At 42.8% G+C, this 27282-nt stretch overlaps 1 protein-coding gene across 1 annotated transcript in view; it reads right to left on the bottom strand.

The window, feature by feature from the left end:
* Nucleotides 1–27282, bottom strand: part of IQGAP2 (IQ motif containing GTPase activating protein 2) — a 285569-nt gene that overhangs the window by 218633 nt on the left and 39654 nt on the right. Inside the window, exon 2 of the mRNA XM_079917126.1 lies at nt 19403–19502. Within this exon, the coding sequence (XP_079773252.1) occupies nt 19403–19502 (100 nt within the window). The remainder of the gene's footprint in view (nt 1–19402; nt 19503–27282) is intronic.

Raw genomic sequence — 27282 nt, 5'->3', positions numbered from 1 at the left:
AAACATGCAGCCTATCATATGCACCTGACCTGAAGAAGTCCAATTTCTCTGCTGCCCGTTACCTATAAGAGATGGCGACTAACTCCCAGCCCTGCCCAAGGTGGCAGGTGAAAGGCGCAACACTTTCTAACCACCTTATTTTTCCAGCTGAAGGAGATGATATTTCTGCTAAGGATGATGTTTAAAAACTGGATTTGCTCTGCCAACATTGGTCAAAGTATTTTCCTCAATGGATGCTTTACTGTGAAAAGGTGTCATTCACCAGACGTGCATTTCCAGGTTTAAAAAGCAATTTCCTAGTCTCCCTCTGATATAAAAAGAGGGGCCTGTATGTTATACTGAAAATACTGTTTACAGAAGGAAGATTCCACCGTGAGCCTGTCCAGACATATTCATTCTTCCCCACATAAACCTACTCCACCTCTATTTATGCTAGACAGGAAATAAATGTGCAAACAACATCAATAAAAAGCAGCTGAGGGCACACATTCTTTGACTAAGTTGGGAAGCCTGATTCACAGCTGTTCCTACTCCTGAAAATGTTTTTGTAATAAACAATGGCGTTTAAGAAGTATTTTGTTCCACGTTCCAACACTTTATAATTTACACCAATACACTGCTTGACTTTCAGCCTGCTTTTCCCTTTGTAACACTATGATGTAGGTGTGACCGGTATCCTGGACCCATTTTACAAATAAGGGGCCTGAGACATTGAGACTGTGCTTTGCTCAAGGTCACTCGGATGCTAAGAGAACCAGGACTAGGGAAAAGCAATCAACTCTGGTTTATACACTGTTTGAGAAGAACAAAGTCAGCATGTCACCGCCACACCTGACTTTCAGTCAAAGGCCAAATTAAACATTGAGTCAGCTAATTTTATTTAGATAATGCTGCTCTGACAGCTAAGAGACTGCATTTTCTGTTGCTTCCGCAGCTGTACACAATGAATTGTTCTGTTAAAAAAAAAATTCAGAAAATGTTGGCCTGGGTAGAGAGGGAGCATCCTTCCTGACCTTTGCAACAGTAGAGACTTTGTTTCTAGTCCCAGGTACTAAAGTGTCCATATTGGGCCTATTTCCTTCTTCCGAGTGCTTGTTTTACTCTCCACCTCCTCCCTCCATCACCACCCGTGTAATATTAAGCACTGTGGACAGGTCTTAATTTAACTCTTGAGTCTAAAAATAGGGTGGCCAATTTTGTTACAGTCCATCATTAAGTCCTTCATTAAGTAAGAGACCAGGACAAAGGTACCATGGATTTGCTGCCCACAGAGAGGCCTGTTGACCAACAGGTGACTTTCCAATCACCACCTTATCAGCATCCATCTTAACATCATGGACAAAGTAAGAGACCATCAGAGGCAGAAGCTGAAATCACCCTTCTCCCTCCACCTCTCCCCACCACAGGTGCCATGGTATTATCCACTCACCCCGGGCAAAGGTGAGGCAGGTGCACTGGGGCTAAAAACACAAGAAAGGGAGAAATCATTGCATGCCACTTAGTATTCCTATAAGTATCTTAGCAAGTTCGTTTCTGTTCTAAATGTGAATATGGGCTTGCAACGACATGGAGGGACTTGGAGGATATTACGCTGAGTGAAATAAGTCAGACAGAGGAAGACAAATACTGTATGATCTCACTTACATGTGGAATCTAAAAAATACAACAAAAGAGAACAAACTAGTGGTCACCAGTGGGGATGGGGAAGGGGGGAGAGGCAAGAGAGGGGTAGGGGATTAAGAAGTACATTATGTTTAAAATAACTTGCAAGGATACATTGTACAACACAGGGAATACAGCCAATATTTTATAATAGCTGTAAATGGACTATAACCATTAAAAATTGTGAGTCACTATATTGTACACCTGTAACATATTTTACAGCAACTATACTTCAATTAAAAAAATAAATGTGAATTTGGGAAGGAAATGAAGGGAGAAAAATGTCAAGTCTGCTTCATTGGTGAATTCTCCGTTTCTACCCTCTGAAACCTTTACTTTGCTTCCAGTGCACACAAAACACATCTCCGCACCCTTGCTCATCTTCGCTTGGCATAGTCAGAAGCTCCTTCAGAGTCCCCAGCTCCATGGACTAAAGCACCGAGTGAATAGAGCCTGTCCTGTCCCATGTGGTGGCGCCCAGGCCATGTGTCCACTGAACATGTAATGTGCAGCTAGTCTGAATTGAGATGTGGGGGAAAAAAAAAAAGACAGTAATATACTTCATTATTGGTTGTACATCGATTAATATATTGAAATGATATTTTATATATACTTGGGTTAAATAAAATAAAGTTACTTTCACCTGTTTCTGTCAATTTTTTAATGCGGCTGCTAGAAACCCTGCCACTCCTGCACCCCTCCCCCTTCCAGCCCCAACTGAGCCTGCTTCCCCTTTGTTCTGCCTATATCCAGCCTGGCAGGCACATCAGGAATAAGACAGGAACGCTCCAACTAGTCCTTATTTCATCTACCAGTTTCTCAAAACCAACACACAGCTCCGCACCACACAAATGAATGTATGTTATTGTCTGGCATAGCTGCTGGACTTCTGAGCATCCCCATCTATCATTTATGTTTGCTGAACCTTTGCTAATTCATCCTCGAGTCTGCCCCGTTGGTGCGTTTTAGACTGCAGGCAGCGCTGATCCACAAAAAGCCTATTTCGATCCATTTGTGCAGAATGCATTGGTAGGAGTTGGGGGGGGGGGGCTCTAACTACACAGAGGGCCTTTAAAACTCCCATTCCATTATCTCACGCGCACAGCAGCCACTAGGAAAACCGCCCCATGGAAATGGAAGGGTGAGCAGAGCAGCTCGCAGTCCTAGAGAATCCAGAACTGTGAGCGGTGTGGCACGTGCACCACTGAACATCTGTGGATAACAGAGTGTATATCGCACATGAGTGCCACCATTTGGGGACCACCATCTCCACAATAAAATGCCCAAGCACGGTCAGCTAGTCTGTGTTCCCCAAAGGGACCCATACAATTCAGAAGTGAAAATCATCAATTACCAGCAAGAGCTATTTAATGGAGAGAATCAGCACCCCTCACAAGGCTCCTCTACGCCAAATCACACTGGATAAGAATCCCAGCGTGGGACTCCTGAGATGACTACATCATTCACACAGGTACACCAACCTCACCCGCGCTGTGTCAGGCCCTGTACAAAGCACTAGGGCTACCGAGAGTAAGAACATCTTCCTCAAGGAGCTTCCCGATGGCTAGCAGAGGACAACAGGTGGTAAAAGTCACCATCAACTATAATGAGTGCAATGGGAGCAGAACAAGGACCCAAGGCAAAACCCAGGAGGGAATGTCTCACAACAGGAAGGTCTCCAAAGGGTCAGCCAGCCTAAGGAGGTACCCATCGACTCCATGGGTACTACAGAGCCAGGAAAGGTTTTAAGCAGGAAAGACTTCATCAGACATGACTTCCTGGCTTCTCCCTAATCATATTAATACAATAAGCTGTAGATGCGATCTACACAAAGAAGATCAGTGTTCTTCATCCAAGAGATGCCCATAGTTACCAAACCAGGCTCAAGATATGTGTAAGCACGTTGGTCCAGCTGCAGGGTGAACCCTGCTCGTGTCATGAGACAAACACAGTGCATCACCATCAGCATTTTCTGAACAAATGAATTAGAACAGAACGGTAAATGTCAGGGTGTGTTGTATATACCAATGGTTAAGTGTTGCTCTGTGAGTCTCTGTTGTTTAGTTAGACAGACATGCACACTTCTGCACATCATCTCACACGGGTATCTGGGGTCATGATGTAAAACTGTTTTACTCCGGGTCACAAGGTGTTAAAGTCATTTCTTAAAGTGTATGTCACAAGTAGTGAATTATTAATAAATCAGTAACAGAGGATCTCTAATGGGCCCCTACCATAGTTAGATAAATCGGAACTTGTTTTTGTATTGGTTTCAGTCTCCTGCTTAATGCCAACAGAAATGCTGACCCATAAGCACTATTTCAGGTGAGTCATTTGTCTCACTGAGTCCTACGAAGCAGTCCTCTTTATACACACCCCCCTAATCTACTCTAATCTAATTTATACACACTCCTTTGGATGTGTCTCTGGAACTCTTGACCTGCTATAAAAATGTAATTCTCCTCTAGTCTCAACTTTTTGTTTACACTTTCCCCACCTACTTGTTTTAATGGCAATCTGGCTTTTCCTTCACAACACCACTTCTCATAAACCAGGGATGATGCTTCCCCAAATTTCCTTAACTCGTAGGACCAAAGAAGGGAGGGTCATTCATCACCATCCCCATTGAACTTTCCTCCAGGCCATGTCCTATCACCTCCATTCCAAGATCTCTCCCCGCACCTCACTCCTGTCTCATGCCCCAACCTTGTCACTCTTCTCTATCCTGATCCACGACTTTCCTTTCTTGCCATAATCACTGTGTACCTCCCATGCCCACCTCCGTTTGGAGGCTTCAAGAAGGTGGATGAGGGCTTCCCTGGTGGCACAGTTTTTAAGAATCTGCCTGCCAATGCAGGAGACACGGGTTCGAGCCCTGGTCTGGGAAGATCCCACATGCCGCAGAGCAACTAAGCCCATGCACCACAACTACTGAGCCTGTGCTCTAGAGCCCGCGAGCCACAACTACTGAGCCCATGTGCCACAACTACTGAAGCCTACGTGCCTAGAGCCCGTGCTCCACAGCAAGAGAAGCCACCGCAATGAGAAGCCTGCGCCCTGAAACGAAGACCCCAACACAGCCAAAAATAAAAACAACTTAATTAATTTAAAAAAAAAAAAAAGGTGGACGATCTTGGGAATACCCAAAAGCACAGTTCAGAGATTTCCTCCTCCACCTAAAGATTTCACCTCCATTCTACTCACACTGCACACAAGCCCCACCACACCTTGGACCTTATCACTACCCAGAAATACTCCACCTTTAAGATCTAGGCTTCCAAACCTCTGGTCGTAGCTTTCTGTTTACCTACTTCTCCACTTCCTTATTCTTTTAGGTCCTGCCCTTCATCCTCATCAGAGCTGGTTCCTTGACTCTTGCTACTGCCCTCCATCTTACCCATACTGGCTTCATGAGCCTCCTTGTTGAATTGGGACCTCAAGGCCACCCAATGTCAATGATGCTCACACGAACACCCTGGGGTCCCTGTTTCTTTCTTTCTTTTTTTTGGGGGGGGGGAGGGGCCATACCTCATAGCATGCAGGATCTTAGTTCCCTGACCAGGGATCGAACCCATGTCCCCTGCAACGGAAGCACAGAGTCCTAAGCACTGGACCGCCAAGGAAGTCCCTGGGGTCCCTGTTTCTGACTTTCTTAGAACCAACATGCCAATCCCTGAGCCTAGTTACCCCGTTCATCTTCTCTCAGCTTGGAAAAATTCACAGGAACATGCTGATTGGCTCTATGAGGAAAACTGAGAAGGTTAGTTGCCTCTTCAAAACTGCCCAAGCTTTCAATCCAACCCTGGCTGAGGCACGATCACTTTCTCTACAGCAGCTGTTTTCATTTCTCCATTCTCCTATCCTTCTCCTTCTTATATCAGCAGATGACTCCCCTCAATACCCTTCCTCCTTCCATCTCATCACAGAGGAAGAGATGTCCATGTTCTTTGCATCTGAGCAGGGGCGGGAAAGCTGGAGCTGCTGAGGCAGCATCACTCAGAGATGAGAGCATAATTCTCAAACCTCAGTGTGCATCAACCTTTACCTGAGTGATTTGGTTTTTTTAATCTGTGGTGGAGAATTTTTATTTATTTGTTTATATATTTATTGAAGGATAGTTGACTTACAATGTTTCAGGTGTACCGCAAAGTGATTCAGTTATATATACATACATATGTATGTACATATATTCTTTTTCAGATTCTTTTCCATTACAGGTTACCTGAATGATTTGTTAAAATGCAGACTCCAGGGCCCTAGAGACGGATTTGCAGGGTCTGGAGCAAACCCCAGAAGCCCGTGACCCTTATGCAGGTGGCAACTGAATTTGAGAATCACTGTTCAAAGTCATCCTCTCACTCAGATGATGGAGCTGCCTCAACTTTTGCCCTGTGAAGTACCAGAGACAGGAACAGCTGGATATTACAAATTATTTGAAGAAAGAAAAAAAAAATCAATGAACATTTAAGCCAAGCAAGACTGAATGAGGAAAGTATGGAAATGACAAGAACTGTGAATTCTTTTTTTTTTTTAAGAACTGTGAATTCTTGAATTCTTATTCTAGCACCTAAATGGGTTCAAATTTCTTAGCAAAAATGAAAGCTATATGACAAAAATGTACAAATGGCTAACTCCCCCACCCTAAGAATTCAGTGTTTCACTAAAAGCAAACAAACTGAATTTACCAAACAATAAGCTTAATATTCATTTTTATTTCTGTGTATTTTCACCACTGAGCTTTCTACTAATACTTTTCCTGATCAGCATGACTTAGAATCATGGGAGAAAAGAGTTGTCAACAGCCAGGAGACCTTTATCCTAATCCCAGATCTGCCACTAACTCTACCATTGAATGAAGTTGATGAACTTCTCTGTGCCTCAGTGTCCCCATATACAAAATAAGGATTTGCACTCTTAGAGGAAAACAAAAATGTTCAGACCAAAAAGCCAGTGGAAGACCGTCCTACAAATGCGAGACAAGAGAAAAATCACTGTGTAACAAGCTTGTACCAATATCGTCCTCCAGCAGCCTTGCTTGGAGTCCCTCCATGCCTTGAATGATGACACTGTTCTATGACTTTTAAGCATCACAGCATGAGGCAGCATCTGGTGGGGAGATTCATACAGGAAGGAAGAGACCTCAGCAGTGTTTGCTCTTCATACCTTTTGATGTTTCAACAAAAAAGCAAAGCATTCTTTCAAACCAGCCACAACAGTGGCAGAACCAAAAAGACAAGCGATGAGTTGCATGTAGAATCCAGTCACAACCCAGAAGAAAGATGCACCAGAACCATCTCGTGTGAGAAGAGAATAAAAGCTACATCACTGAAAAGTGCAAATTCCTACGAAAACTTTAAGAAGACTGATAGAAAGAGACAGAGAGAAGAAAGGGAGGGAGGGAGAATACCAGGTAAATTCTTCCCAGAACAAACTATTAGTAGTAGTCACAGTTAAAACAAAACCAAACAAGTAAGCACCAGAAAAAGGACAAAAAGAGACAGAAAAAGAGAAACAGAAAGACAATGTATGGCTATATTTTGTTAATTCTACCAAAACTCAAGAACTGAGAACTGATCGAGAATGAGAACAATGCTGTGCGGCGTGACCAAAAATGAAAAAAAGAAAAGAAAAGAAAAGAAAAGAATGAGAACAAAGCTAGTCCACATAGAACCTAGAAACCAAGACCACCCAAACCAAGGTTTTGAACTTAAGACATGATCAAAACACATGAAGAAATAAAGAAGTCAGACAGTGTTAGCCTTTAAGCACACAGGTTTCGAGGTCAGACATGGCAGAGTTGGAATACAGTTTATGTTGCCAGTTAACCGTGACCTTAGAAAAATTACTTAAGTTTTTCCAGGACTCAGTTTCTCCACCTATAAAATGGGGATAACCCCGTGTAAGTTGATTGCTCCGGGCACCACGCCTGGTGACTGGACACTCAGTGTGATAACCCCTGTAGTAAAGAATGTTTGAGACCATGGAAAATTCCAAACACCTCCCAGCTCTCCAGCTTCAAAAAGCCTGAGAAACAAATGTGAACTCTGGGATCAAGTGTCAGTTGCTCAACTTCCCCTTGGCTGGAAAAGATTCATATTGATTATTTGTATTTAAAAATATCAGCGCTCTGAGAAGTTATGCTTTCATGTCAGGTCACACCTGACTGGCACTTATCCAACACAAACCCAAGGTTAGAACTCAAAACCTGTGAAATTAAAAACAAAAGTCTCCCAACTCTGTGTCCCAACCCCAGGCTTGGCTGATAATCCCGCCTAGTCTAGATCTGCCCCAAGGCATTTGACCTCCCAGTGTCCTCTGTTCCCTAAATCCACTCCCTTGTCAAACCCTATGGCTTCTCCCTTTATAACCTTAATGTCTGTGCCTCCCACTCCCGCTCCACAATCCCTGGTCACTGCCCAGCTGGATGGCAGCCCCTGAGGCTCCAGCCACAAGCACCACACCCCAGCAGGCAGGGCTGGCTGGTACCCTGTCTCCTCTGGTTCCACTGAGACAGCCTACTGAGCCTCACCCTTGCCCAGGCTACGCCCCACAACCTTCTTCTCACAGGTTACTGCCTCTCCCTACCATTGGGATGTGCCTTGCTGGGTCGAGCCCTGACTGCCAAAAAAGGTCCTGTGTCTCTCTGGCCTATGACTCCCGAGGCCAGCCGGTTAGAAGGCAGCCCCAAACAGACCAGTCCTCAGCGGCAGGCCCTCCCCTTGGAGGAGCCAGACCCTGAGAAGGGCCCCTGCTCTCAACTCAGCTGCGCCCCCTGCCCCACCAGCCTGCCAGCAGCTCCACGGAGCAACCCCACCCTTCATCTTGTCCCCCTGGACGGCAGAAGTGAGGGCAGAGTCAGGGAGAGAACAAGGAAGAAGGGGGAAATGAAGAATTACCATAGAAACATGAAAGCTATTTATGGTTTGAAAACGCAGTTAGGAATTCCTTAAAACTTCATTAACGTTCTGTATAGAGCAGCAACATGTCTCTCAATAAGTGGATCACCAAGAAAGGTATTTCCCTCCCAATTCCAAATTTCTATTAGCGTTGCGTATGAACACAGCCATGGGCAGCATCCTTAGGAGTAAAGACAGTGAGGTCCAAAAGCGCAGAGGAAATCCAGAGGATTCTCTAAAGCATTCTCCAGTCCATAGATTCTTTTTCTTAAAGTATGTAATCATAAATACTCAGAGTTAAGCAATCCCACACGCCAGGCTCTCCCTCGCTTAAACATTTGTAACGTTTCTCCTTTCAGAGCTGATTCTCTAACTCACTACTGGTAAGGCCAGAGCTTGAAGCTTGATCTAATCAATGAGGTGTCCTTTTGGTATCTGAGTTGTAAGCATTGACACAAAAGGAATCACACCCGTGTTTTGTTTCCTTTCCAGGGCACATACAAAACTGTCCCAGACTCGCTAATACAAAGAACAGCTTGGCTCACATAAAGGGCTCTTTGAAGATAATATTTCTAAACAAGCCCATCACCAAGGGAAGGCTTTTTCGCTTTGTTTATTTTCAGAGGTAAGACAGAAAAAGTAAGCACAGCAAAAGATTTGTATGCATTTTCTCTTTCCTTAAAAAAAGGAATATTATATTTCAGGAACTTTCCTTGGGAAACACAATAGCAACCCCATTCATAACTACTTGCTCAACTGCAATTTGCAAACTCCCTCTCCATTTCTTGCCAAGATTCCCTCTCCCATTCCCTGACCTTCATAACAGCTCCAGCTTGGATTTCCTTCCTCAATCCCCAAAGAGAACCCACTATCTTCAATTTTGCACAGTTGTCCTAAAACACTGAAGAACTGAAGTTCTTAAAATAGACTTATTTTCATTATTTAAATATATTTTGCAGAGATTAATATGAAATCTACTCAGCAGTATTAATTCTTTTGGAAAGGCAACTCCTTTCATTTAAACAGCGAGATTTCCGGCATCAGAGAGAATTTTCAAAGTCCATATAAATAGCAGACTTGTCTGCCTCATTTCAGCAAAATTCACACTGCAAAGAAGCTATCAAGTTAGCTTTCTGGGCCTACCTGAAAAGAAAACTTCATCCATTTAGTATTATTTAATATGGTAGAGGAAGGAACAACTTAGTTTAAAATGGCTCACAATTCAAAAACATCAAGGCATAAATAACCTTAGTACCATCACCATTTAGACCAAGTCATCATCTAATTCCTGGTTTGGTTTCTGACGGTAATAAAGTCTATTCCCCTCACCCCCCCAAACACACACAAACTGCCCCTTTCTGGGGTCAATTTCAAAGGCTATGTACACACCCTGTAGAAGGCAGCTTCTAAGGTGGCCCTCAGTGATCCTCACCTTCTTGAATTCATCCCTTTGTGTAGTCCTTTCCCCTTGAACACAAGACAGATTTAGTAACTTGATTCTAATGAATAAAACACAGCAAACTACGGGATGTCATTTTTGAGAACTTGAGGCTACAAGAAGACTGGCTTCTGCTGTACGTGCCCTTTCTTGCTCTCAGGCTCGCTCACCCTGATGAAAGCCAGCTGCCACGGTGTGAGCTGCCCTAGAGAGGGCCCATATGTCAAAGGAAGCCTCTGGCCAACTGCCGAGGAGGACTAGGTCCTCAGTCCCAAAGTCTAGCTGCCAACACCAGGTGAGCTTCCGAAGCAGATCTGTCCTGCCTGAATCTCGAGAGGACCACAGCTTTGTGAGAGACCCAGAACCAGGGGACCCAGGAAGCTCTGCACAGATTCCTGACCCTCAGAAGGGAGATCGGCTCGGTGCTTTGTGACCACCTACAGGGGTGGGATAGGGAGGGTGGGAGGGAGACACAAGAGGGAGGGGATATGGGGATATATGTATATGTACAGCTGATTCACTTTGTTATACAGCAGAAACTAACACACCATTGTAAAGCAATTATACTCCAATAAAGATGTTTAAAAAAATAAAATAAAAACAAAGAAAAATAAAACAAACAAACCAAAAATTTGTCGCTTAAGTCACTAAGTTTGAGAGTAAACACAGTCATGGATAACAAATACAGATGCCAGACATCCTCTGCCCTCCTGCCACCATTATGATTAGCTCTCCATGACATCATCTAAACCCTTTAGCCTGTAGAGAAACACACCTCCTGGGGTGAAGAGCCACTTTGTAAAGTAGTTATGTCTCTTTTTTGAGATATGCCCTAAAAATATGTGTTTTTCATTTTTCCTTCATTGCCATTAATATGAGTGTTTGGGACTTAATTAAGAAGGCTTTATACACAGACTTCATCATTTTATAAACTGTGAGCAATCATTTCAGCCACAGTCATTGTAATACACAAGCTACCTCTTCCTCTCTTCATTCATTGAAAAATGCTCTATACTCTTTTCTGGGTATCTTCTAGTTTACTGTAGTGGCATTAAGTTGTCTAGAATTACTAGACAGTGGGTCAGTGGGTCACATCTGACTACAATATAGAATCTTCCATCAAGACAAATATCAAATTTGACCTCCAGGCTGACAGTCTAACCAAATCATCTAGAATCCTGTCTACCATGAATCTAATTCACATCCTACTTGTTACCTCCAGGAGAACTAAAACATACAGGAAACAGAATACAATCAATCCTCATTAGTAACAAAAATTCAATGCTGGGCATTAAGTAATTCATTCAAATATGGGGGAGACACGATGTCACGGATACCTTATAATTGGGGTATTTGACCCAGATGGTGATGTCAGAGAAGGATTCCCTGAAAAAAGTGAGCTTCCATCTGAAGACAGAGCAGAGTCTCACTCAATAACGAGGAAAAGGAAGCAGCACATGCAAACATCCCGTGTAGGAGAAAACATGGAAATGAAAAGGGGTCAACGTGGCTGGAAGATAGAGCAATAGGGAACGGGGCACATGATGAAACTGGAGAGGCTGGAATGACTGGACTATGCGGAACCTATGAGTCCCTAAAGCAGTTCGGTTTTTATCCTGAGTATTGAGAAACCACTGGAAGATTTTGAACCGATCAGAATTTTGAAAAGATTCATCTGATAAAGGATTGAAGCAACCAGAGGTGTGGGGAAACCAGTTAGAGACCACTATAGCAATCTAGCAAGTGATGTTGGAAGCCTGCAGTAGGTTGATGCTGGAATAGAGACGTGAATACACGAGAGAGATTTAGGAGGATGGTGGGTTAGATGCAGGGAGATACCCATGCACACACATACAGAGAGATTAATAAAGCAAATAAAAGTGAAGGAAGGAATTTTAAACTCGTGAGGAAAAGCTTTAACCTCATAGCAGTGAGCTTTTCTGAACACAGAATTATTAGCTGTTTGGTCTCCATCTCCAAAAGTGACCCTATTGTGCCTGTTTCCACACGGTGGATGCTCACAAAAAAATTGGTAAACGGTGTTTAGACATCTCATGTATGTTTGGAGTACCTTCCATATGCACTTTACCTGCTAAACACCATTTAATCATATTCAACAGCTTTACTAAGGACCTCTCCAAGCCAGGCTGAGCAAAGGAACTTTTCTTTAATAACAGCTTTAATGAGATATATAGACAACTGACTCTTTCAAGCGTACAATTCAGGGGTTTTTAGTATACTCAGAGAGTTGTGCAGTCATCACCATAATCAGTTTTAGAAGATTTTGGTCCCAGCAAAAAGAAACTCATGCCATGAGCATCGCTCCCCAACCCCCCAATCCCACCAGCCCTAGGCAACCACAAATCTACTTTCTGTCTCTATGGATTTGCCTATTCTGGGCATTTCATATAAATGGAATCATAACAATATGTGTGGCCTTTTGTGTCTAGCTTCCTTCATTCAGCATATTTTCAAGGTTCACCCATGTTGTAAGGATGTATCAGTACTTCATCCTTTGTTTTTTAAGATTATTTTTTTTTAGAGCAGTTTTAGGTTCACAACAAAATTGAGGGGAAGGTACTGAGGCTTCCCATATACCCCCTGCCCCCAAAGACATGCACAGTCTCTCCCATTAGCAACATCCCCCGCCAGTGTGGAACATTTATTTTAACTGATGAACCTACATTGACATATCAATCACCCAAAGTCCACAGTTACATTACAGTTCACTCTTGTCTCTATATATTCTATGGGTTTGGACAAATATATCATAGCATTTATCTATCACTGTGGTATCTTACAGAGCATTCTTACTGCCCTAAAAAGTTCTCTGTGCCTCTATACTCATCCATCTCCCCACAACCACTGATATTTTTACTGTCTCCACACTTTTACCTTTTGCAGAATACCAAATACTTGGAATCATAATAATAGGTAGCTTTTTCAGATAGGCTCTTTTCACATCATAATATGAATGTAAGGTTCCTCTGTGGCTTTTTATGGCTTGATAGTTTATTTCTTTTTAGCGCTGAATAATATTCCATTGTCTGGATGTATCAAAGTTCATTTATTCATTCATCTACTGAAGGACCTCTTGATTGCTTCCAAGTTTGGGCTGTTATGAAAAAGGTTTCTACGAACATCCATATGTAGCTTTGTGTGTGGACATAGCCTTCACTCCACTGGGTAAATAGAAGGAGCACAATTGCTGGGTCATATGGTAAGAATGTGTTTAGTTGTGTAAGAAACTGTAGAACTATATCCCAAAGTGACTGTACAATTTTGCACTTCCACAAGCAACAAATGAGAGTTCCTGTTGCTCCACATCCTCGGCAGCATTTGGTGTTGTCAGTGTTCAGATTTTGGCCATTCTGGTGGGCGTGTAGTGGTGTTTTGTTGTTGTTTTATTTTGCATTTCCCTGATGACCTATGATGTGGAGCATCTCTTCCTATGCTTATTTGCCATCTATATATCTTCTTTGGTGAGGTGTCTGTTAAGGTCTTTGGCCCATATATTAATCAGATTGTTTTCTGACTGTTGGGTCTTAAGAGTTCTTTATGTATCTTGGATAACATTCCTTTATCAGTGTGTCTTTTGCAAATACTTTCTCCCAGTCAGTGGCTTCTCTTCTCGTTCTCTTGACATTGTCTATTGCAGAGCAGAAACTTTTAAATGTAATGAAGTCCAGCTCACCAATTCTTTCTTTCATGGATCATGACATTGGTGCTATATCTTAAAAGCCATTGCCAGGGACTTCCCTGGTGGTCCAGTGGGTAAGACTCCATGCTCCCAATGCAGGGGGCCAGGGTTCAATCCCTGGTCGGGGACCTAGATCCTACATTCATGCTGCAACTAAAAGTTCTCATGCTGCAACTAAAAGTTCGCGTGCCACAACTAAAGATCCCACACATCACAACTAAGACCCTGTGCAGCATGCATGCATAAATGAATGACTATAAATAAATAAATAAAGCCATTGCCATACTCAAGTTCATCTAGGGTTTTCTCCTTTATCATTAGCCTCTGGGAGTTTCATAGTTTTGAATTTTACATGTTGATCTGATCCATTTGAGTCAATTTTTGTGAAGGGTGTAAAGTCTGTGTCGCGATTTCATTGTCTGCATGTGGATGCCCAGTTGTTCCAGCACCATTTGTTGAAAAAGACCATCTTTGCTCCACTGTATTGCTTTGCTCCTTTGTCAAAGTTCAACTGACTGTATCTACAGGGGTCTACTTCTATGCTCTCTATTGTGTCCCACTGATCTATTTGTCCATTTTTTCACCAGTACCACACTGTCTTGATTACTGTAGCTTTATATTAAGTTTGAAGTCAGGTAGTGTCATTCCTCCAACTTTGTTCTCCTTCAATATTGTGTTGGCTATTCTAGGTCTTTTGCTTCTCCATATAAACTTTAAAATCCAGTTGTTGATATCCACAAAATAACTTTCTGGAATTTTGACTGGGATTGCATTGAGGCTATAGATCAAGCTGGGAAGAACTATCTTGACAATATTGAGTCTTCCTATCCATGAATATGGAATATCTGTTTATTTAGTTCTTTGATTTCACTCATCAGAGTTTTGTGGTTTTCCTCATATAGATCTTGTATACATTTTGTTAAATTTATACCTAAGTATTTCATTTTGGGGGATGCTAATGTAAATGGTAATGTATTTTACTTTTAAATTCCACTTGTTCATTGCTGGTACATAAGAAAGCAATGGACTTGTATGTTAACCTTGTATCCTGCAAGCATGTTATAATTGCTTATTAGTTCCAGGATTTTTTTTTATTCTTTCAGGTTTTCTATATTGCCAATCATGTCATCTGCAAACAAAGATTTTATCTTCCTTTCCAATCTGTATATCGTCTATTTCCCTTTCTTGTTTTATTGCATTAGCTAAAACTTCCACTATAATATTGAAAAGGAGCGATGAGGGGGAATACCTTTGGCTTGTACCTGATCTTAGTGCGAAAGTTTCAAGTTTCTCACCAGGAAGTATGATGTTAGCTGTAGGGTTTTTGTAAATAGTCTTTCTCAAGTTCAGGATGTTTCCCTATATTCCTACTTTACTAAGAATTTTTATCATGAATAGGTACTGAATTTTGTCAAATGCTTTTTCTGCATCTAATGATATAATCATATGATTTTTTCTTATTTAGACTGTTGCTGTGATGAAGCACATTAACTGATTTTCAAATGTTGAACCAGCCTTGCAAACCTGGGATAAATTCCACTTGGTTGTGATTTATATAGTTCTTTTTATACACTGCTAAATCTGATTTGCTAATACATTTTTATAGCTGAATAATGTTTCATTATATGGATATATCACACACTCTTTATCCATTCATCAGTAGACGGACATTTGAGTTGTTTCCACTTTTTGCTCTAATGAATAACACTTCAATGAACATTTGTGTGCAGGTTTTTGTGTGGACATAGGTTTTCAATTTTCTTGAGGATATACCTAGTGGTGGAATTGTTGGATCATATAGTAACTCTGTATTTAATTTTTTGAGGAGCTACCAGACTGTTTTTACAAAGTAGCTCCACCATTTTACAATCCAACCAGCAATGTACAAGGGTTCCAATCTCTCTACCTCCTTAAAAACACTTGTGATTGTCATTCTGTTTGATTATAGCTATCCTAGCATGAAACGGTATCTCATTGTGGTTTTGATTTGCATTTCCCTAATGACTGATGTTAAGTATCCTCTCCTGTTCTTATGGTTCATTTGTGTATCTTATTTGGAAAAATGTCTATTCAGAAACTTTGCCCTTTTTTTTTTTTTTCCAGTACGCGGGCCTCTCACCGTTGTGGAGCACAGGCTCCGGACGCACAGGCTCAGCGGCCATGGCTCACGGGCCCAGCCGCTCCGCGGCATGTGGGATCTTCCCGGACTGGGGCACGAACCCGTGTCCCCTGCATCGGCAGGCGGACTCTCAACCATTGCGCCACCAGGGAAGCCCTGCCCATTTTTAAATTAGGCTATTTACTTTTTATGGTGTGCTGTAAGAGTTCTTTATATATTCTGAATACAAGTCTCTTATCAAATATATGATTTGCCAATATTTTCCCCCATTCCATGAGTTGTCTTTTCAATTTCTTGACGACATCTCTTTGAATAAAAAAGGTTTAATTTTCATGATGTCTAATTTATCTGGTTTTCTTTTTTTGGCTTGTGCCTTTGGTGTCAAGTCTCAAAACCACTGCCTAACCCAAGGTCACAAAGACGTACTGCTGTGTTTTCTTCTAAGAGATTTACAGTTGTGGTTCACACCTTTAGATTAACAAAACCATTTTAGGATAATTTCTGTATATGGTATGAGGTAGGGATCCAAATTCATTTTTATGCATGTATATACCCAGTTGTCTCAGCATCATTTGTTGAAAAGACTGTTTTTCTTCCCCCACTGAATTGTCTTGATTAAATGATTTTTAGATTAAACTAAGCTTGCATTGCTGGGATAAATCCCCCTTGGCGGTATACAATCCTTTTTAGATGTCGCTGAACTCAGTTGGAGTTTGTTGAGGAGTTTTGTATTTGTATTCATAAGGGATACTGGTCTGTAGTTTTCTTGAGGTACCTTTAGTTTTGGTATCAGAGTAATACTGGTCTCAACAGAATGAGTTAGGAAGTGTTCTCTCCCCTTACACTTTTTGGAAGAGCGGGAAGGTTTCTGAGTATTGACTCAATCTTTTTTACTTGTTTTACATCTATTCAGTTTTTTAAATTTCTTCTTCAGTCAGTTTTAGTAGTCTGTGTCTTTCTAGGTATCTGTATATTTCATCTAGGTTAACTAATCTGTTGACATATAACTGTTCATAGCATTCCGTCAACATCCTTTTTATTTCTATAGTGTTGGTAGTGATATCCTCCTCTGAATGAAGCAACTTTTAAATGGTCTGAGATTAATGATCACAGAATCTTGAAAGTAATAAAACCAAACTTAAAGATACCCTGGACTCTTACAACTCTGAATTTTGAGTTACAGGACATATAGGCTAGGTATCCTTCCGGTTCTCACCCTTGGAAAGAAAAAATAGAGGCACAAAGACAGACCCAATACATCTCTACTTGAAATGCACCAAAGTCAGTTCAACTGAAATAAATAAGAAACAGTTCCTAGCTAAACTTTCACATTCTAAGTGTACCATTCAGTAGAAATTCAATATTCTAAGGCAACTACACTCACATGAACACACACGTGCATGCACTATAATAAACCCGGTATGATAAATTCCTAAGGCATTAACATTGTAAAAGGATCAGGCAATAAACCCTTTCAAATAAATAACTTTTTGAATACTAACTCACCCCTTCATTTATTTCCTGAGTTCAGGACCATCGAATTCTGTACACTATGCTTTCTGAAATCATAGCAAACATATCTTTTAATAGCCACATAATTTTTACATACTCCATAACCAAAAAACAGCTTCCCTAGGCTTCCCTGGTAGCGCAGTGGTTGAGAGTCCGCCTGCCAATGCAGGGGACACGGGTTCGTGACCCGGTCTGGGAAGATCCCACATGCTGCGGAGTGGCTAGGCCCGTGAGCCGTGACCGCTGAGCCTGCGCGTCCGGAGCCTGCGCTCCACAACGGGAGAGGCCACAACAGTGAGAGGCCCGCGTATCACAAAAAAAAAAAAAAAAAAAAAAAAAAACAGCTTCCCTGAAAGTCATAATAAGTGTTCAGATATTAATAAAAGATTCATAAATACATATTACATCTAATCTCTCCTTGTAAGATAAATTTATGAAAACCATCCTAGAGGAAAAGCTATGTATTTTACAATCTATTCTTTCAACAAAACTATTTCTAAGGAAGCTTTCTTCAAAGAACTTGGACTAATTGTTACGTTGATTTTTTTCTTTAAACTTTGTCTTTTTAAAAAATAATTAATTAATTAATTTATTTATTTATTTTTGGCTGCATTGGGTCTTTGTTGCTGTGCGCGGGCTTTCTCTAGTTGTGGCGAGCGGGGGCCACTCTTCGTTGCGGTGCGTAGGCTTCTCACTGCGGTGGCTTCTCTTGTGGAGCACGGGGTCTAGGGCCGCGGGCTTAATAGTTGTGGCACGTGGGCTCAGTAGTTGTGGCTCGTGGGCTCTAGAGCACAGGCTCAGTAGTTGCGGTGCACGGGCTTAGTTGCTCCACGGCATGTGGGATCTTCCCGTACTAGGGCTGGAACCCGTGTCTCCTGCATTGGCAGGTGGATTCCCAACCACTGCACCACCAGGGAAGTCCAGCATGTTTATTTTGAATGTCTGTGAATCCCTCTCCCTCTAACTTTAGCCACAATTTGACTAAAAGCATGTTTTTAATAATCTTAGACTGACAGTGAGTCTTCAGTGACTTGCAACCTAACTGTCAACTTCCAGACACATTAAATAACCTTAAAACCTGAGCCTTTAGAGCTTAGAGCTACACGGCTCTGTTAAAACATTAAACAACCTCGGAAAACCCCCTTTTAAGCAATTTTGAGGCCAAATTAGTGCATGTGTCACTGAATGTTCTTCTACAAAACAGTGATTAGAAACCTCATTCTTCTAGCTCTGTAGGTAGCTATTTATCAGTGATCAGAGATAATTAACACCAATGACCATTAACTCAATGTTTATTTTCTACAGAGATGAGAGAGCTGGAACATGTCTGTCCATGAAACAATACTGTTGCTTGATCACAGCACAAAGCATTAAATCAGAATCTAACCCATGGCATATGGGCACTGCCTTATGCACCCAGCAAAGGACAAAGTTCTGATTCCCCTGATACCGAGGCCTAAGTGCAAATACTTTATCTTCACTTTCTCCTTGGAGAACCCAACATTGACTTGTAATCTAAAAAGTCTAAAAGAGTCAGTGTGATTTTAGAGACAACATATCCTAAGTGGTCACACACCCATGGGTTAAAAAGGAGATTGCTGTCATAAACCTACTCTCCAGCTTAGTGAACGATGGACTTCAGTCTGAAATGCTATTTTTCTACTGGGTATAGAGGGATATATAATTATACATTAATTAATAAGAGTAGTAATAATTATAATCATTGAGGTAGAGTTGGGGAAAAGATATGAGGAGGCTCTGGAGGAAAAGGAAGTTGATTTAAGTCTCTGCTGCTTCCCCACATCCGTGCCAGAGAGATAAGAAATTCTGAAATAATCTGCAACTTGCCTAGAGATTTCCTAGGAGGCTCTAAGGAAGAAAAAGGAACAGTTGCCTCCCTAGTGCCTTGACCATGGCTGTGGTAGCAACTTTTTCTAAGTTCTGCCATTTACAAAACCCAGGTGGTTCTTCTCCCATTACCTTACTACCAAAAAGGCTGCAGATGAGTTATTAAAAATACAGTACCCCAAAGCTCATCTCCAAGAGAAGGTGCACAAATAGACTTTGAATCTTACCTTTTGGCTTCCTCCAGGTGGCACAAATATTCATACGCGATATTCTGCCGCCTCCTCTCATCCATCTCCTCTGCTGAGAGTCTTTCATCATCCACAATAGCTAGAAATAGAGGATAACATCACATGACTCGATAAGGGCAGTGTTCATCAAATAATGAGACGACCAACTAGGAGAAACGCATATGCAGCTCAACACTGAATAATGAGAGATGGGGGTATTGAAACATCAAGTGCAGAAAGAGATTTGCTGTTGGACTTTACAATATTATATTATTTCTAGCAGAAAATGCAATACTGAAGTATAAGTGGACATTAAATAATAGAAGGAGAATAGCAATCAGATTTCACAGACATGATGCCACAGGATTTAGACAGCCTCAAGTCAATTAGAGGACGGTCTATCAGCAACAACTTCGCTCAACAAGCTTGTAGAATTGGTCCAATGGCTCAGCTTGGACCATCCTAGAAATCCTGGGGTTGAACAAAGAATCTACAAGGACCTGTGTTTTAACACTAGAGGGAATTAAGGTTTCTCATCCAACCCAAATCCTACTTTACAGATGACAAAGTCACTAAAATCCCTCCCTTGTTTATCTCTTGGTCTTTTTACAAGGCTAACTTTCCCTGGTCAACAGGTATCCTAAAGAAAAAAGCCATGGAGACAGCCAGTGAGCAGGGTCTCCGAGCCCACACCCTTTATTCCAACACAAGCCTAGTTTATAAACTGCCACGCTTCAGCCTTGCTTTTCTGTAGAGAGCACAGCTTCCCCGTTTCCTGATTGCATTTCCTCTGCCTGCGGGCTCAACAGTACCCCACAGCCGCCAACAGTCACATCAGCCAACTCTTAGCTGCCTATTTACACGACAACAGTCCTCTCTCATGAAAAGGACCCCCTTTTCCTGTTCAGTCCTGAACTTTCATTCTGATGGTTGTAAAATGAATGTGGTTTCTCATTTGTTAGATTACTCATCTAACGAAGACAATGTGTGCAGGCAGCAAGGCTGTGGTCACGAGGGGCAGGACCGTCCGTGTTTGCTCTTTTGTTCCCCAGCTGCCAGCGCCAGTCAGCCGTTCCATAAATGGGACCCCTGGTCCCAAGCAGAGGAGAAAAGGATATGAAGGTCATCCATCCATCCCTAGGAAAGGCCAACCCCATGCCCTACTGAAGAGGAATCTGAAATATCAATCTGGCAGACAAAAGGAAGTAAGATCACATTTTGAACTCTTACTGGGCAAGTACAGTGCTCGACACTTAAGATCGAAAAATAATACCAAACCTTCAAAGAACTCAAAAGAAAGATTAAATTTACGTCAATATAAAAAATGACGGAATATCGTAAGCATGGAAATATGTACTAGATGCTTATTTATTGAGCACTTACTTTCCTTCAAGGGTTAGGCAGCGTTTTCTATGCAGTGTTTCATTCAAGTCTTACAACTCTCTCTGAGGCAGGTGCATAACCTATCCCACTTTACCCTCTGAGCAAACAGGCTGAGAGGCCATTTGCCCAAGTGAAGAGCAGAAACATTAGAGCTAGAAGTATTTGGATGGGATGGAAAAAGCAAGTACAGAACTTTGGGAAATGTCTTTGTTTATGGGGGAAGAAGAAAAAGAAGCAGCAGGAGAGGCTGGAAGAGCGCTAGGACAGGCTGGTATACAGCAAAAGCAGGGCCAAAGGAGCAGGAATTTCCACACGGATCACTATCCCTTCCCGATTCCCGCCCCGTCCAACGACTCCCAAGTTTCCTTGTGGCTCCATTCCTCAAAATAGGGAGACCTCAGCCCACACCAATGACACCTAGGGGGCTCAACAAAGATCTGTATTTGTCAAAAGCATCTTTTTTAACAAATTGAATCTGATTTAACTTTAGAAGAGAGCTTTCAGATTTAGGAAACGTACCGAAGCTCTCGAACAACCCTCCTCTGCACCTCCACTTGGAGACCCCAGGCCTCTGACATCTCTCCCCTGGGCTCTTGCAACGGCCCTCAAACAGCCCCCCAGTCGCCACCCCTCCTCCACCCATTCTCCTCACTGTCCCCAGAAGCATCTTTGTAACATACCGTCCTACTGATGCAATTCTTCCTCTCCAAACCTTCGATGGATCCCCACTTCTTATAGAACAAAGTTCAGGAAGAAAACACGTTCTCTCCCCTCCCCTACCTGAAGCCTACAGTTCAGCCACCCTTCTTGGCAGCACCGGGTTCCAGGCCCAAACCACTCCCTTTGAAGTTTGAGTTCTTCTGCTCTCCACCACCTCTCTGTCTAGAAAGCCACTGTCCCGCCTGTGTGTGACACCTCTGTATCTTCTTGAGCAAACTTCTGTGGATCCGAAATCAGAAACCATCCCCAGTCCTCAGCACCTTGGTCCACATTTCTATTCTATCACTCCTCGTGGAAGCCCCCACTGTAACTGGGTCACATCTCGCTCTCCAGACTGGGGATTCTTTAGAGGAAATGACTCTTTTGCTTCATCTTTTATGTGGTTTCTTGCACGGAGAGGGCACTCAAATATTTGCTCAACAATTCTCTTCCAGTGAATCTTTAGTAAGTGCACTAACCATCATCCTGCCATGAATATACTTTGAAATTCTTCTCATTCTGGGTTTTCTTAGGAGATTCCCGGCACGCCCGCGTAGCACCAGCTCATCCTCCATCTCCATTGTTCCGAACAGTTAATCCCCAGGACCCCCCATGACTACCAGCTTCTCATTTTAATTTCAGTCTAAAGACCGCCTCCCATTTCTGACAGAATATTTCCATTTTATGGTACCTTCAGCATGTTAAAGCTTGAAAGCAATTGAAAATTCTCAGTCGGATTCCACTTGGTCATTTTGCCCTCCTCAGAGGTAAAGGTGGGGTCACTCTCACTGCCACCTTCCTTCCTGGCTGCTGCTTCCTTCCAGCCTCAACCAGCCTACCCAGTAGGAGGCGGAAGCACCAGCAGCGCTGGCCCCCAGGCCTCTGCCCCTCAACTGCCTCCACAAGCCACGCAGCATCCTACCAGCCCAGGGCTGCTGGGGGCTCTCAAACTCTGACATCACCCTGTCCAAAGAGAAGATCTGACTTAACGTTTGAATTAAAACACACTCTCCCCACAAAGTTTTATATTGCCACTGCAACGTTTTGGCCATAGCTGATGGAATTCTGTCTTGTTTTTTTATAAATTTATTTATTTAATTAATTTAATTATTTTTGGCTGCATTGGTTGCGTGCGGGCTTTCTCTAGTTGCGGCGAGCGGGGGCTACTCTTCGTTGCAGTGCGCAGGCTTCTCATTGTGGTGGCCTCTCTTGTTGCGGAGCACGGGCTCTAGGCGCGCAGGCTTCAGTAGTTGTGGCATGTGGGCTCAGTAGTTGTGGCTTGCGGGCTTAGTTGCTCCGTGGCATGTGGGATCTTCCCGGACTAGGGCTTGAATCCGTGTCCCCTGCATTGGCAGGCAGATTCTTAACTACTGTGCCACCAGGGAAGCCCCTCTACCTATCTTTAAGGCTCAATCAAGGGCCACTTCCTTCCCAAAGTCTCCCCTGACTATTCCTGTTCACACTGTCCTCTCTCCTGGCACTGAAACCGGACAGGACCCTGTGGGAGCCTCCCGGGTACAAATCCTTTCCGGGTCCCCTGTTTCTTGTTTGCAGGAAAAAAATTTTAGCCTCCTAGACCTCCCCTGAGTACCAAAGGACAGACTCAAACAGTTACTAATCAGGGAAGGGAAGGAATGCAGAAACAAAGAAGGAGCAGTCAAGAAACTATAGTGCAGCGATGGGCAGGGTCCCGGTTCCTCCTCAAGGAACATATATAACAATATCTTTGAGTTCACTGAGCTCCACTCTACAGTCTGCGAGCCACAACTACTGAGCCCACGTGCCACAACTACTGAAGCCCTCATGCCTAGAGGCTGTGCTCCACAACAAGAGAAGCCACCGCAATGAGAAGCCCACGCACCGCAACGAAGAGTAGCCCCCGCTCGCCGCAACTAGAGAAAGCCTGCACGCAGCAACAGAGACCCAACGCAGCCAGAAACAAATAATAAATAAAATAAATAAATTAAAAAACATATATATCTTTGAGTTCTTCTACATGAACTAAGGCCCCCACCCAGGTGGAGGATGGTAACTTCAGGCTGAGCACAAGATTCCTAGAGCACCGCCCTGTTCCCTCACCACCAGAAGAAGAAGACAGCCACACACTCTGCAGCCCTCACCCCAAATTCTGCCTATAAGAACTTCTCCCCGAAAACCATCAGAGAGTTTGGGGGTTGTGAGCACGAGCCACCTGTTTTCCTTGCTTGTTCCTGCAATAAACCTTTCTCTGCTCCAAACTCCCATGTTTCCGTTTCCGTTTGTCTGGCCTCACTGTGCGTAGGGCACACATACCTGCGTTTGGTACCAGTAACTCCTGTACTGCTTCGTTTAACAGTAAACTCCTAGAAGACATATCTGTGCCCTCAGGTGTGCAGCACACTTCCCTGCACAGGCTGCATGCTCCATTCAAACATCTGATGAACAACTAATTTTTTATCAGGAAAGAGTAATACATGGGCTTTAAAGTATCTATGGGGAGTAGTTTTATTTGCCTATTTACACTGAATAAAGGACGTGGTCATGGATGGAGCAAATAACAGCGCCATTCTATAGACTTTACTTGACTCATTCAATTCACAGATTCTATGAGCCAGGCATGAGTCAAAGCACCAGCGACGGGGCAGTGAACAAAACAAAAAATGTTTGCCCTCATGGGGCTTCTTTTTACACATCCCTTCCTTCCCTCCTGACCCGGCCCACTGGACCACATACCTGGCTACTGCCCTTGCGACCACACACACTTCAGTCTCCCTTTCCTTCCTTCATAATCTATTGTCAAAGCGTAAGCCAAGGTTACGAGTGTGAGGATGTCTTAACCATGACAAAAGCAGATCCCTCTGGGCCACAGAGGTCGCCTGCAAATATTTCTGCATTACTCAATATTTACTAAGCAGCAACTTCTAGTAAGAGCCACTGGCACGGATGCCACTGCCATTTAAAAAGCCATCACGGAGCTGATAAAAGAATACACTTAAGCATGACTTTATCGCCTATGAGGCACTTTTCCATGTTATTGTGTGCTTTTCATCACCTCTCTGAAAGATAGGAACTAACTCTTTCTTACAATTGAGGAGAAGGGGGTCATGTAAGGGGAAGGGACCGCCTACAGTTACTGCTGGGTCAATGGCAGAGCCGGGGCTGGAACTGAGGTCCCTCAGCACCTCAGCCCCCGCTCTTTGCCCAGCGCCACGCTGCTGCTGAATCTGAATGAGTTGCGGAAGGCACTTGTCACTCCAAGCCCAAGGGAAGATCACTGAAGTGCCTTCAGAGTTGCTTTTTATTAAATTAAATATTAAATTAAATTAAATTAAATTAAATATTAAATTAAATATTAAAAATAAATAAATTTTTATTTATTTATTTATTTTTTGCAGTACGCGGGCCTCTCACTGTTGTGGCCTCTCCCGTTGCGGAGCACAGGTTCCGGATGCACAGGCCCAGCGGCCATGGCTCACGGGCCCAGCCGCTCCGCGGCATGTGGGATCTTCCCGGACCGGGGCACGAACCCGTGTCCCCTGCATCAGCAGGCAGACTCTCAACCACTGCGCCACCAGAGAAGCCCAAGTTGCTTTTATTTTAAAGCAAACTGATTAACTGAGACCTCCTCTGAACTTCATCTTTACTTGCTGCCTTGAACCCTAAGAAACACGAGGACGTTCGTTGTGGAGAACAACTTCCTGAAGTATTAGCAACTCACAAAACACTTTTTGTTATGTTAGCTGACATTGGCTAAAAGATGGTACAGCTATCACATTCTGTGGCAATTGCATTATAGGGTTTATTCAGAGGTTTAAGGAACAGAATGAGTCTGTAGAAAAGGTTTTGAAATAGAACTATAAGGTTAGAGACAGAAGGAACCTAAGGAGATCATTTGTCAAAGGACACCCACAAAATCCACCGGGAAAATAGCCCAAGACCTACCTTATTCATGAAGGAGTTGGCGTGGTCACTTGTTCACTTCAGCTACTCTATTGCTCCCTTCACACAAGGACACCAAGGCCACCATCTCCTTTGTATTAAAATTTATTCATTTGCTCAACAAATATTACAGTGGCTGCTTTGTGCCAGTCTGTTCTAGGGACTGGACACAAGTGACAAGTATGACACACTAAGTCCCTCATGAAGTTTTTGTTAGAGTTAAACAACTAAAACATTGGCATACTTACAGGATGCTTACATAAGTAGGGATATACTGGAGGGAAGGTTGGCAAGCATCACAAAACCAGGGTTGGGAATCTCCATTTTACAAAACGGTATTATTTAAGAAAAAGCAGGTTAAGAATATAATATGAACCATCAATTCATAGAAATGTGCCATAGTTTAGCATTGTATGGACACATTGTTGTTTTGTGTAACTCAAAATTTCTGTAAGGAACCCTGAATATCCTCAGGTAGGTCATTCAATTCAAACATGTACTGAACCATCTTTTAAGAGTTCAGACTGCCTTTACACCTCAATGGGTATCTCCTCCCTCTCAGAACTTATGGTTACCAGAGACGTATACCCCATGGAAGAGAATTGATTCCGAAACCCTAAAACTGGGGCCGGTTACAGGGGTAGGATACAAAAAATGAGAGAACCCCAAGTCCAAGATTTCCAGTAAGCTGATAGTCAGTAAACTGACCCGTGATATAGTCTGGCTTCCTACCAGCTTCCTGAAGCATTTCGCAGCTACTTAATCTTAAGCCTTAAAGGACCACATGATCAAACTTCCCTAAACTGAACTTTCTTTTGAAAAGGAGGCAAACCTGGGGTTGAAGTCCTTAGCAACCCAAAACGTATTCCCAGGCACCCTAAAGAATATGAAACAACAATAGAGACTGTCATTCCACCTGTTAGAGACACTGAAGGTTTCTTCAAGCCATGGAAATTATAAGACACTGAGTGCACGGGCTCACAGATCATCCATCTCCACATCCCTACGAAGTGCCTGGTAAATAGTAGGTGCTCAGTAAAGTCTGCTGATTGGCATGTTCAGCTTTGTGCTTGACGGGCAGAGATGCTATGTCCTTCCTAAATTTAGTCCAACTAATTCCAAGCCCTGATGGTAATACAGCCATACTGTCCCGATCCCAAGGGAAGGAGAACTGAATTTGAAGCCTGTCCTCCACACCTTTCCTGGAACTTCTCCCCCAGCATACATTTCTAAGAACTCTCCAGAGTTATAAATCAACACACAACTTCAGAGGATATTCAGGTTACATGTGGCATTAAGGGACTGTGGCCATCCTCCTCTAAAGCCCTAAATCTTCAAGTTCAGCATTAGAAGGAGAATTTCCTAGGTGGGGAAAGAAGGGTAACCAACAAACTACACAGCTTCCTTACAAGCATTAGGGTCTCTGATTGGCTACCAATGCCCTTTTTCAAGTGAGGTTATTAAGGCCCAGAAGAGTTAGATAGCTTCTTTGTCGTAATTACTCAGAAAAACGAGAACCATTTCAGGCTTTGTGAAAAGGTTACCCCTTTCTGCAAACATGATTTAAATGTACATAGCTTTAAGATCCACATATGAAAAAGAGTTATTTGATCCCACTTTGATACAAAAGGTCCCAAACTTTTCCCCCCAAGAATGTGATCATACTTGAGCACCTAAGATGCCATCTGTTTCTAACACGGCTGGATCTCAAAACCCAGGACACCTTTTCAGAACAGGACCTCACTTCTACATCTCACACATGGGGGTAAAATAAATTTGGGGCCACTGTGAAAATGTGAACAAGAATGTCTTTTTTTTTTTTTTTTTTTTTAATAATCTGGAAACTCAAAGCAGACCATGAAGATGTTAAGGCCTATATA

Source organism: Stenella coeruleoalba (genome assembly GCF_951394435.1).
Source record: "Stenella coeruleoalba genome assembly, chromosome: 3".
In the NCBI taxonomy this organism is placed as follows: Eukaryota; Metazoa; Chordata; class Mammalia; order Artiodactyla; family Delphinidae; genus Stenella; species Stenella coeruleoalba.
This window is presented reverse-complemented; position numbering and strand designations above follow the sequence as displayed.